Source organism: Suricata suricatta, chromosome 12 (assembly GCF_006229205.1).
Source record: "Suricata suricatta isolate VVHF042 chromosome 12, meerkat_22Aug2017_6uvM2_HiC, whole genome shotgun sequence".
Taxonomy (NCBI): domain Eukaryota; kingdom Metazoa; phylum Chordata; class Mammalia; order Carnivora; family Herpestidae; genus Suricata; species Suricata suricatta.
In genome coordinates, this window is record NC_043711.1 from 73,091,702 (window position 1) to 73,105,318 (window position 13,617).

The 13,617-nt window shown below is 38.3% G+C and overlaps 1 protein-coding gene across 1 annotated transcript in view; it reads right to left on the reverse strand.

The window, feature by feature from the left end:
• PLCB1 (phospholipase C beta 1) overlaps positions 1-13,617 on the reverse strand; it is a 664,399-nt gene that overhangs the window by 158,603 nt on the left and 492,179 nt on the right. Inside the window, exons 11-12 of the mRNA XM_029917918.1 lie at positions 11,916-12,073; positions 1,954-2,036 (exon numbers count right to left, since the gene is read on the reverse strand). Of these exons, the coding sequence (XP_029773778.1) occupies positions 1,954-2,036; positions 11,916-12,073 (241 nt within the window). The remainder of the gene's footprint in view (positions 1-1,953; positions 2,037-11,915; positions 12,074-13,617) is intronic.

Below are 13,617 nucleotides of genomic sequence, written 5' to 3' on the forward strand. Positions count from 1 at the left end.
CCGTGAGATCATGACCTGAGCCAAAGCCGGATGCTTAACCGACTGATCCCCCCAGGTGTCCCTCAATGTGTGAGTTTTGAAGCCAGACCAACCAGATTTGAATCCCAGCTCTGTCACCTTTCAGCTGCTTGGCCTGGGGTAAGTTACTCACTCTCTTTGGGGCTGAGTTTGAACATATGTGAAATAGAGATTATCATAATAACGTTTATTCCTAGGAGCACCTAGGTTTGTGCCAGACATGAACTTATGTCTGGCAGGCTGCTGGGCACATAATATAAATTCAATAAATATTAACTGTTATTATATTTGTGGTGGTAGTGATTGTTGATACCTCTCTGCTTACCTTATGGGAAAGTTAAATGAAGCAGGTGTGAGAATCAAGAATGGAACTATAGCTTTCCATCTTTTCTGATTTATATAGAGACATCTCTTGAAGAAAATAAGAGCGCTAGATTTAGAGATACTTCTCCAAAAAGAACATACATAATATATCAACAGGTCTGGAACAACAGTGCCTGAGAGAAGGCACTGAAGCCCTGTTAGAGCTCCATTACGAAGGGACTGGCAGAGATGAGAAAATGCTTATGCGCAAGTCAGAGCTGTCACAGCAAATGAGATATTAAATACAGCAACGAAAGAGGTGCTCCCTTTAGTTCCAAGAGAAATAGCAATGAAACAATCAATTTTTTCTCTTCAATTGACCCACAGAAGTGTTAGAAAAACTATCTGCCAAATGATTAAATCATTCATTGGATGACTGTTTCCCAGTGAAACAGGACCAAGAGCTGGTAAATGTAATATGGATTTCCTGAGCAGAAACTAGAAATACAGATAATTATAAAATTGGTTACTTTAAAATAAGGCCTCTCTCCATACATACACTAACAAATGATCGCATTTAAGTACTTGGAAATTCCTCAAGCTGAAATTCATGCATGACCAAACTGTTTCTTTATGATTTTAGTAAATTCTTAAAGAATTGGTGAATTAATGCATGTGTTGCAAACCAGTTGGATAAAAGGAATCAATAAGTGACGTGGGAAAGACTTTCCCTAAGAAGGAGGGGAATGAAGGAATCTGTGAGCCAAATTAGGACAGGTGCTGTTGGCTTCTGGTTGAGAAATCTGGTTTAGGTCACTGAAATGTAAGAGAGGGCTTCACAAATACTCTTTTAAGCAAGGGTATACACTACAACACAGTCTCCAGACATTAGTTCTGTGGACTAGAATTGTAGTTTCTTGAATTTTGATACAACACAAAGAAGATTCTTTCATGTTGGTGCACTTTAAATTGAGTAACTATAGAGTAAACGAATTCCTATATATTAGATATAAATATGTCTTCCTCTGGTATTTTGTGATAAAATGAATATAAAAGAGATTAGGCAAACTATCTTTTCTTTGTGTAGCTTAGCAATAAGTGCAGGCTATTTTGAAATAGGAAAACACTTACAAATATTAATAAGCAAGGGAGACCAAAGGGAAGAAGAACGAGGGAGCATTTGGTGGTCTGAGTTCTATGTAAGTGCAGGTAGCAGAATCGAATTTACAGCTTTCCCTCGACCAACTTCGGCATGTATGGAACTAGCCATTTTCATGTGGCAAAATGGACTATAAGTTTGCATGCAATAGAAGGAGCTACTGAAGGAGGATTATAAAAGTGGCCCGTTGAAATAGACATGTATTATTCCCCTGCTTTGCAAAAAGGGGAGTCCTTAATTTAAAATTCTACTGTGACCTGAAAATAGATTTCACAAGTCCAGTGGATCATTATAATGTTAATTAGATTTGAGTGAATGAATCCAATCATATGCAGATGAAAACATGACACTTAAGATATAACATAATTGAGGAGGATCATTAATAATGTCAAATGGTCTTAAATCTGATGAATAATTATTAAGCATGCCCTATTTGAGAAAAAGACACCCCATTGAAGGTGTGAAATACTTACGAATCTACGTGGTTCTCAAATGAAAGCAGAATCGGAAAAGGTGACGTCTTAAATGCACACTCAGCAATTGCTTCTATCACTTCCTAAAAATGAGAACACATGTATAGTCAATATGCCAGAAGGCTAATGTGTTTATACAATTTCCCGTAATGTGGAACGGCCAGAAATCACGAGAAGGGGTGGTGGGAACTGCCAAACTATAAATTTTCTGACTCTAGACTTAGAAAAATGGAAAGAGAGAAGACCAATTTGGTGGAGGGGGAGACACAATTGTAAAAGAGAACAATTCTTCTATTTGCAAATTATATTTATGTATTTTTTTATTGGAAAAAGAAATCTAATCATATGATAAGAAATTTGGACTAAAGAAGGCAACAATTTTCACCCATAAATTCATCCTTGAAAGTAAACTCCTGTTGTCATTTGGTTATTTTTACTTCTAGTGTGCTTTTCATTTATTTGTATAGCTTGGTTTTCATTGTAACAAATAGTCTACTTGTATTTTTTAAAAATTGTTTTCGAGATATCACTTTATTTAAGATCAGCCATTTAAAGGGTGGAGTTGAATGGTTTTTAATAAATCCACAGAGTTGTGCAACCATCATTCCCAACTAAATTAGAACATTTTTATCACCCCCAAAAGAAACCATGTATCCATTAGCAGTCAGTCCCTATTTTCCCACCTGCTCCTATGCACCTGCCCAAGGCAGCCACTAATCTACTTTCTGTCTCCATAGATTTTCCTATCCCAAATATTTCATATAAATGGAATCATACAATATGTGGCCTTTTATGTTTTGGCGTCTTTCACTTAGGATGCTTTTAAGGTTCATCCATGTTGTAACATGTATTAGTACTCCATTCCTCAACTTGTATTTTTAAAAAAAATGTGTATATCATAACTTTAAATCTGTATAAATTTCTAGGGAGTAGTAGTATTATAATTGATTTAACCATTACCCAACTGTTGGAAGACATATTTAAAGAGCTATCATTCAAATAGTTCTACAAAGAAAATCTCCATTTTCCCTCTAGTATTTTCAATTATTTTCTGGGAATGGATTCTCAGAAAGGAAATTATTGATTTGAAGAATATGAATATGTTTTATAATCTCCTGCATTTGTCCAAATTATTTTTCAACTTTGATTGCCTAGAGTAATGTATGAAGGATCAGATTTCGATGCATATCCACCAGCTTTGGGCATCAGTTTTTCAATATGTTTTTCTTATTTAACTGCTATACTCATACCTTTGTCTTTTGGTTGCATTTAATCTTTTCATAGTCTCTTTTCAAGTAAGAATTTCCACTTTCATTCCTTATGCCCAAGACTTCTCCACTATCTTCTCTACCTTCCTTAAACAGTGCATAGCTTTCTTTATATCCATGTAAGAAAGCTATTTCTCTGGCCGCAGAGTATAAATAAGGCTTTCTAATTCTGTACTACATTTGCATATATCCTCTGAGAAGGATTTGCCTGTGTGGAGCAAAAGAATTGCTCGCACTGTTTCTTAGAAGTGAAATTCACAGATTGCCTTTCATACATTATCAGTTTAATTTTTATGATAGTTGATGCCATCAAAAAGAAGTGTACTATAAATAGCAAGCAACACCAAGACTTGAAATTCTTGATTTATTTGAGCAGAAGCTTCAGATTCAAACAGGCTTTCATTTGAATCCTACTTCTTCACTTTACAAACTGTGTGACCTTGGGAAAAATCACTTACTGCCTGTGCATTGGCTTGCTGATATGTAAAGTGAAGGTGATAAGCCTCAGTCCACAAGCCTGTTGTGAGGATGCAGGGAGAAAAAGTAAAGAACCCATCTCATGATGAGCATCTATTCTCAGATCAACTCAGTTTACTTACCTTGCTGGCGCCTTCCTCCTCACTTAAAAAAAGTTTTTTTTAAATGTTTTATTTATTCTTGATACAGAGAGAGACAGAGCCTGAGAGGGGGAGGGACAGAGAGAGAAGGAGACACAGAACCGGAAGCAGGCTCCAGGCTCTGAGCTAGCTGTCAGCACAGAGCCCGACTCGGGGCTCGAACTCAGGAACGTGAGATCCGACCTGAGCCGAAGTTAGAGGCTTAACTGACTGAGCCACCCAAGAGCCCCCCTCCTCACTTTAAACCTTCCTTCTTAGACTCTTATTTTTACAACTAAGAGCTATCATGAAAAAAAGAATTTATTGGGGTGCCCAGGTGGCTCAGTCGGTTGAGCATCTGACTTTGGCTTGGGTCATGATCTCACCATTTATGGGTTAGAGTGTTGTGTCAGGCTTTGTGCAGACAGAGTGAAGCCTGCTTCAGATTCTCTGTCTCCCTCTCTCTCTGCCCCTCCTCTGCTCATACACACTCTCTCTTTAAAAAATGAATAAACATTAAAAATGAGCATTTATTATGTTCTAGACACATATTTTAACTCCTACTATAAACATCCTCTAAGGAAAATATTATCCATCATTTTATAGATTATAAAATGGAGGTTCAGAGATATTAGCCAATTCATCCAAGGTCACAAAAAGGAGAATTCAAGAAGCCCCTGGAAAATTTATCTGACTCTAGACTTTATAGTCAATTTCATGCAGCCAATGACCTTAACCACCAAAGATGAAAGCCATCAAAAGAATCACAAATAGATATTATAAAGAAAGTAGGTGTTGAGTGAATAAAAAAAGGAGCTAGATTTTGTTGATTTCATACATTTGGCTCTATTGTATCAGGTAAATGCAAAACACATTAAAGCCATTCTTGACTTCTTTCTTTCTCTCATATCTTCTGATTCATCAGCAATCTAGTCCTAATTTTATCCAGAATATAATCACATCTCAGCATGTCTACCTCTATCATCCTGACTCCAAAACCTTTGCAATGACTGCTGTTGTAGATTTCATCATCATTACCACCTAGTCACTATCCTTTCCTGTGAGATCTGTTGACAATAGACATGGCCATGTTCTTTGTTTTGGTCAGTGAAACGTGTGTGAGAATGACATGCTGAACATGGAATCTTTAAGAACCACCATGTGATTCTGTCATTTCTCTTTCCCCTCTGCCACGAGTCCATTAATATTACAAGTTGGGCTGTTCTTTCCATCTGGATTGCAGACAATTTCCCTCTGAGCAACAGCCAACATCTAACCTGAGTGAGAAAACCACTGAGTGAGTCTAAACCACTGAGATTCTGGGGGTTCTGTTATTGCAGCAAAACTTAGCAGAGACTTCTATGTTTACCACTTATAGTACATATCACAGCCATAGTGGATGCTTTTAAACATGAGTCAGATGATTTCACTCCTTTGGAGTAAAACTTTCATTGGCCCTCCATGTCACAGAGTGAAATCCAAATTCCTTATTAGATCTGGCACCTGCTAGCTCTCTAAATTCATATTTCCTTTCCTATTGCTGGCCCAGATATAGTCCATTGATCTTTTCTTGCTTTTCCTCAAAAACACCAGCATGATTTCATTTCTCTTCATCCTTTTCATTAATTTGTTCATCTCTGTTATTTTTGTTAGGAATACTCTTATCTGAAAGCAAGGCTTATTTCTTTATTTTTGGTTGGGTGATCTTTGCTCAAATGTGATATTACCAAAGTCTTTTTCCCCCTACCCTGCTGAAAACTGCATACCTTAGCTCCCCTTTTCCTTCAATACTTACTTAAGTTGCCTTAAAGGGCATGTTTCCAGGTGCCATATTGTATGTTTACTTTTGGTCTATTTCTTTCCACTAGATCATAAACTTCTTGAGGGTAAGCACTCAATTTTCTCCATAACTCTGTCCCTAAGACCTAGGAAGTTCTAGGCATATTCTAGACACTCACTAAATATTTTCAAAGATATGAATGAACTCTTAACATTCTTAACAGAAGAGAAACATCATTTAGTTAGTTGTATTCCAATTCAGTCTTCTATTGACTATTTCAGAGGTCAGCATACTTTCTATAAAGGGCCAGAGAATAAGTATTTTTTATTAAAAATAATTTTTTAACGTTTATTTATTTTTGAGAGACAGAGAGACAGACATGAGCAGGGGAGTGGCAGAGAAAGAGGGAGACACAGAATCCAAAGCAAGCTCCAGGCTCTGAGCTGTCAGCACAGAGTCCGATGTGGGGCTCAAACTGCAAGATCATGACCTGAGCTGAAGTCAGCTGCTTAACAGACTGATTCACCCAGGTGCCCTGAGAATAAGTATTTTAGGTTTTGCTCATCATATGATTTTTATGGCAATGATTCAGCTCTGCCTTTGTAGAATCAAAGCAGCCACAGATGATACATAAACACATGCATGTGGTTATGTTTCAGCTAAACTTAATTCATAAAAACAGGTGGCAGGCTGAATATGGCCTGTGGAAGGTAGTTAGTCAACCCCAGACTAGTTTGGTCATTGGCTTAAGCAAAGCTTAAAACTCAGTTGTGTGGGCAAATGTAATTTTGTATTAAAGAAGTTTGAATATTGATTCCATACACAACAGTCCAATTAACTTGAACAATTTCATGGCCAAAATTTCCAATCAAGGTTGAATGTTGTATTAAAGAAAAGAGTTTTTCAAATATAAAAGTAAATTAAAGTGTTAATCAGTCTTTGATAACTTTTCTGAGGATGATTTTTGCCTTTGGCTATTTGAGAATCACTGCAACTGCCTTTATTAAGGAAGGTTAATTGTAGACTTGGCCCATCAGGTCAATTTGGGCCAATGAGAGTCAGGTCTGAGGGTGAGAACCCCTCTCTCTTAGGAACTGGGTGTTTTGCCTCTGGCCAACGGCCTGTCTCCCTTTATATTTGGCAAATGAAATGTGAGTGTTTTTCTAGGTCTGCAACTTGTGAGGACTTTGTGCCTCCCTCCATCTTCCTGGCTCCCTGGGTCTGGTTCTCTCTTCCTATAGCTAGGATGCCGAGATGACCTGAACCACAGCTGGGCTTTGGGGCTCTTAGACCATCCTATCTGTGTCTCCTACTTCTCCCCTTTGCCCGCCTTGGGCATTCTGGTCTTATGCACTTGACTTAGGATGCCTTTGTTAGCTCCTACTGTGCTTCTAACCAAAGCGGGGCTGTATTTAGTTTGAACTTTGGGTTTCTTCCTGGACGTGAAGTGGATACCAGGGGTTTTGTGTGGAGGTCATCTACATCCTCTACCATAGCAGTCTCACAAATGACTTCATTAACCCCCAATGCTCACCCTGATTTAATAAGAATTCCTTGCATATATAATACCACAACCATTACATTTATAGAAACAAAAGCTAAAGTGTGGCTTTTATATTTCAACCATAATGTCAATAGCTATGGAACACTCACTACTTGCCATACATGGTTCTAGGCAATGTCTGTATATTAAATAACTGAATGCTTACAACAACACTAGAAGGTAAGCAATATTATCATTTCCATTTTGCTCATAAGAAAGATGATAGGTCAGGTGAGGGAGATTCTCCAAGATCATTCGGCCAGTCTGTGGGAGGGCTGGCATCTGAACCCTGGCCTCAGCTCCAGAACTACATTCTTAACTTCTACAGTCTCCTTTCTCTTTTCCTCCCATCCTCTCCGCATGCCTCTGTCCATCTCTCTCCACCTCTACTATAACTTTAGCCACCAGCTTAGGGAACTTTTTTGAACCTTCAAAGCCAAATAAAACATTTACTAGAGTTCACCTGATAATTTTAGTCAACACCTGAAAAATCCAGAAGTTTTTCTATAGAACTCTCATTTTTTTTTTATGGCTTTGGAATACTTTGTATGGTGTGCATGATCAAGGATAAGAAAACCAGTCATACGGTTTAAGTTTTGTTCTTACATATCAGCTATCATTAGTGGACACTGGATGTAAAGTACCTTGCTGCTCAATTGCTCCTTATTAAGTCAAAACTGTTTTTCAGGGACTTCTAACACTGGATTCAATAATCTATAAACCATATGGCTCAAATGCCAACCTCCAGTGGGGAAAACTGCCCTTGAAATCCTTTATCCCTGACAGACAGCAGCAGGATGTATTTAAATATCCATTTTATATGAGCATTTATGTAGCTGTTAAATTGCATCCTAAATTACTATTTTTCTCAGAGCTTTATTTTCAGAAATGCTCGATTTAACCACATACTCAAATTTAATATATTTTCATCATCTATTGTATCACATTACCCACTTTTCCATCTTATACAATTGCTGGTAACAAAGGAGCTTCCTAAGGGGAGAAAGAGGAGCAGTTTGGTGATGGAGGGACCAGGAGTAGTGGTGTCCAGTGTAGAGAAAGAGATTGAGCGGGAGTATGGAGAACGCAGACCAAGTGGTGAATTATTATGTCATGACCAACAGAAAGGCTAAGGCAATGAGGCAAAGAACTAGAACAACAGATATATGAGATAAATAATAAATAAATCCAGAGTGCAAAATAAAAAGTCCTCCATAAAGACACTGAGTTATAGCATGTCCCCTTTCCCTGAACATAACCTTTTATTTTGTCCCATATAATAAACAGGCAGTAAATGCCAATAGGAACTTTCGCTTTTGTGGGTAGATCATGCAGAAGGTTTTCAGATTATATAGAATGAGAGCAGATAAACAGTATGACATAAAAATGATGAACTTTTGTAATCAGTTCATTTTGCTGCTATAATATGTGCTATGGTTATAGAACACAGTCTAATTGCACCATGAAGTTCAAGTCCAAATAAATGGAAGAGCCAGAACTGCCAAACATTTGGAGAATCTTTTCACTGCCCACCAATATAGCATACATGGAATTTCGCAAGTGAAAATGGAAAAAGATAAATTCATTTATCTGATAAACAGAGGCAAGAAAGAAAATTGAAAGCTATGCGTAATTTGTCTTTTTGCTTTGGGATGGAAAGATTCTTTTAAAAAAAGCATACACATTTATTGAGCACCTATTATATGCCAGATTCTTTTTGAAGTGCTTGGGAGGGGTTAGGGAACATAGCCAAGAGCTCTATCTTTGTGGTGCTTACATACTAATAGAAGGAGACAGACAATAAACAAAAAAGCATAATCATTAAGTAAATTAAGCAGAATGGCAGGAGAGGATAAAATGCCACTTGGTAAACAGAAAATAAAGCAGTGGTGGGGAGTGTATCAGGAGTGTGGGAGCAGGAGAGGTGGTTTGTTATAGCACTGAATAGAGTGGTCCCAGTAGGCCTCATTGAGAAGGTGGCATTTGAGAAAGGCTTGAAAGAGCTAACAGGTGAGCCATTCAGATACCTGGGGGAAAGAACATTCCAGGCAGAGGCCAACAACCTTTGCAAAGGCTGTGATGTGGAACCTGCCTAGCATGGTCAAGCCATAGCAGAGCCTAGTAGAGTTGTAGCCAAGTGAGTGAGGGGGAAAGAGGAAAAAGGGGATGGATCATGCAGGATCTTGTCCCCCATTTCTCTTTTACCCTTTCTTACAATGTCACATATACAGTGGTTTCTGGAGAGGAAGCCCATCTGCCAATAATCATGCAGAGCATGCTAGGACTTAATGGTGAAGGGCCTAAGTGCAAAATGCAAAGATGCACTCATTGTCAGGTGCCGAGTTTGCATGTACATGACACTGAGAGCAAATGCCTCCTTAAATTTTGTATGTGAAGTACCTCATGAGTCTCATTCCAGTCTTAGCCCTGATGCAGAGAATTCCTGCTCTGTATATTTGTCCACAGAACAGGTTGGCATCTCTACTGCCCCAGCCATTCTAGCCTACTCACCACCCCCCACAACTCAACAAGAATAATCTATCCTGCAAATGCATATTAGCAAGAAACATGGCTGGACAAACCAACCACCAGGGAGATGAGATTCCTGCTCTCTTTTGCCATTTCCCAACCCCAACTCTGGCAGGCAGAGAGAGGAAGCAGTATTCTGGGCTAGACTTAGTTTTCTAGTTTTTATATCTGTCAGAAAATGTGTGGACATGGTGGAGAAGTTTTACTTCTAGAGACCAAGAAGAGATGTCCAATCAGCCCATGACTCTGGGATCACAGATGTGACTGAAGAACCACTTGCATAGGTGCACAGGGAGAGTCGCTCTAATCCAACTTGATGGCTGAGATCAATGAGGCCAATACTCTACATAAAATAAACATGACTTAGAATGTGCTTGATGTTTATCTGCCTCCCCACCCCGGAACTCAATGAATCTTGATGATTATAAATTTTTAAGAGTATATAATTGCTCCCCAAATGGACTCTGAGGGGACTGTGGGCAGGAAGGTGGGAAGGCCCTCCCGGTACTGTGTCAGTGCCTAAGGCCTTCATCCCTTAGCATAGCAACGGCTCATCAGAATGTGTTGTTTCCGTTCCCAGGATAATCTCCATCCATCAACAGACAGATGAGCCCAAATTGCACTCACTCCACACCAGGGTCATCTATCCACCCACTTTTCTTAAAGAGCCCAACTAGGTTAGGATTGGATCTTAGAGAGCTGACAAAGGACAATGGCAGGAGCAGGGAGTGTGGGGGACTATGGGAATGAAACAAAAACCCATTGATTTTTCCATTAAAGAAAACCAAGAGAAAAAGATTTGATCAGAATTAGGGTTACTCTCATATTAAACTTTGTTGTAAAAATTAGTGAAGGGTGCTATTTATTTCTAATTATTGTATTATAGCCTAAGTTTAAGAAATTATGAAAAGTCAAATTCCTTAGACACATCATAGTAAACATATTTTAAGGTGCTAATGATATCGATTCTGAATGCATTTGTACTACTGCCAAATACTGTGCCTTTGATCAGGAAATCATTTGTTTCAATCAAAATCTGGGTATCCCTTGAAAATCTTGCTTCTCTTTTGCTACTCTCATTCAAGTGATAGCTGTTTATTTTCTCACATTCCAGGTACCCTGGGGCTAGAAACTGGAAAGTGAGTGAGGTCTTTGTTTTTGTTTTTCTGCCCCAAAGGTACTTCTGAGGTCCCAGTTCTCATAAGACAGCCCAGCCAGCTTTTACCACTCCTCTCTTGTGCCGTCTGCTGAGCTCCCTCTCCCTTTGGCAAGTGCCTCACTGTCTTCTTCATCCAAAGCTTTGTCACCAATCTTGGTGACAGTAACATATAATTCGTCCAATATTTTAGCCTCTCAGCACTGTGATCTCCCCATTTTCAATGGCCTTGTCCCCATTCTTCCATAGCTATCAACATATTTGGACTGTTTCCTTGGTTGCTTATGGCAAGAGTTAATGACCCCGATTCAGTTCTGCCCTTAGACCCAGGTAATGCAGGTAATGGGGCTCATGCCTTGATAGTTGTGCTCTAAAGGTTGTCCTCGGCCCTTCTTTTCTTGTTCACTTCCAAATGGTGAGAAGCCTGAGTCAGTAAAAACCACATGTCCCCTACAGTCAATATCTCCTCTTTCTAGATGGTTCTCTGAGTACCTAGGACCCCAGATTTCACCCACCCAAATGATTCCAAGCTCCTCGGACGGCTTTTTGCAGGGGATGTGAACATAACTGGGATAGTTGGGCTTCTGTGTCCATATGTATGAATATTAGGCCTTTTATGATGTAGGATGGAGCCATGTATGGAAAAAAAAAGGGAGATGATCAAACTACCCTCATTCCTGGCTAATAAGAACGGCTGAAGCTCCTTATAAAATACAGCTTTAGTCCTCCCTCCTAGACAGGACTTATTAAGATACACAATCACAGGATTATTTCTGCTTATTGACAGTACCTAATCTATAGCAAAACCTTACTTTCCTGAGTCTTCACCCAAATCATCTAATATAAACCCAAATCCTGTAAGTCTATTCTATGGCAGTTCTACTAAGACACCACAGTTCCTTATGACATGATGCAAATTACCCATAAATACACTGCTAAATTTTAGACTCTAAAATTAGTCCAACTGAATTGCAAATAGTCCAATATCCTATGGATTTATTTATAACCACTGGGACTTTCTACCTTATGAGGCTTTAAAAGGGTTTAGGTCTCCTTAGCTTCTTCTGTTTGAAATATTCATTCACTCTACCTTGAAGGATATTTCAGTTGTCATGGTGAACCCATGAGTGATGACTGGCTCCTCTTCTGCAGTCCGTCCCTTCCAGCAGTCCAACTCCACACAGCGACAACCAGACAGGAGCACTTGGCGATACATCTCAACAGAGGAGTTTCCAGCCAACTGGCCAGCTGTAAAACACCAACAAAATGATCCTTAGATTCCTACAAAGCAAGAAAGAATTGGTGGCTTCCTAGACAATCTTTTCAACAGTGGGAGAACAAAGAGTTCAAGAACTTGTGTAGTTTTTCTCAACCTTCTGCCTCAACACACTGTAAAGTAGTGGCATAATACCAAATGTAATTGTGGCTCCCTAGTAAGTAGTTTTAGGGAAGAGAGAATGGAAGGAAGAGGGCATTGGAACAAAAACAATAACTGCTTACCATATGCCTATCATAGCTCTTCAGACTTTACATGTATTACTACATTTAATCTTCATAAAAACCCCTCTTGTATAACTACCTTTATTTCTTAAATATTTATTTTCAGGTAATGAAAATGGCAGAGAGTAGGAGTATAACTTCACAATTCAATCATTTAAATCTGAGTCTTTAATGCTATTCTGTTGTATATGCCAATCTTTCTGTCATATTTGTCCAAGTCAAAAAATAAGTTTGCAGGAATAAATCTAAATTTAACAAAAAAAAAAGTGCAAAACATATTCTCTAGTAATTATAAAGCATTATTAAAAAATTAAAGACCTAGATAAATGCAAAGACAGCCCATGTTCATGGAACAGAGACTTAACATTGCTAAGATAGCATGATAGCCCAAATTTATTTATAAGTTCAATTCCTATTGAACTCCTATTTGGCTTTCTTACATAAATTGATGAGCTGATCTTGTAATTTCTATGAAAATGCAAATAACCTCAAATGGTCAAAACAACCTTGAAAAAAAGAAAAAAGTTTGAGGACATACAATTCCCAATTTCAAAACTTAATTACAAAACTCCAGTAATCAAGACAATATGTTGATGGCATATGCATAGCCATAGATCAATAGAATAAAACTGAGAATACAGAAATAAACCTTCACATTTATCATCAAATTGGCTTACAACAAGGGTGCCAAGACAGTTCATTGCAGAAAGCATCATATTTTCAAATAATGGTACTAGGACAACTGGAGTGACACATGCAATATAATGAAGTTGGATATCTCACATCATATAAAAAATTAACTTGAAATGGATTAAGTTCCTAGATATAAGAGATCATACTATAAAACTCTTAGGAAAAAACCCATAGGGCTAAATCTTTGTGGCCTGGGTTAGGCAATGGTTTTGTAGATATGATACCAAAAGCACAAACAACAAAGAAATAAATCGATATACTTCATTAAAATTTAAAACGTTTGTGAAAAGAACTGAAATGCTCAGGTAAAGTGATAAGAATTATAATAATCAAGGCACTTGAGAAGTCTGAGGGCAGGAATGGAAGCCAAACTATTCCTATTTCATTTAGGTATTTATTGGAAAGTACTTACTTCTTGATAAGTTTTTTTTGAAATTTTTTAATGTTTACTTATTTTTGAGAGACAGAGAGAGAGAGAGAGAGAGAGAGAGAGAGAGAGACAGATCATGAGTGGGGAAGGGCAGAGAGAGAGGGAGACATAGAGTCCAAAGAAGGCTTCAGGCTCTGAGCTGTCAGCACAGAGCCTGATGTGGGGCTCG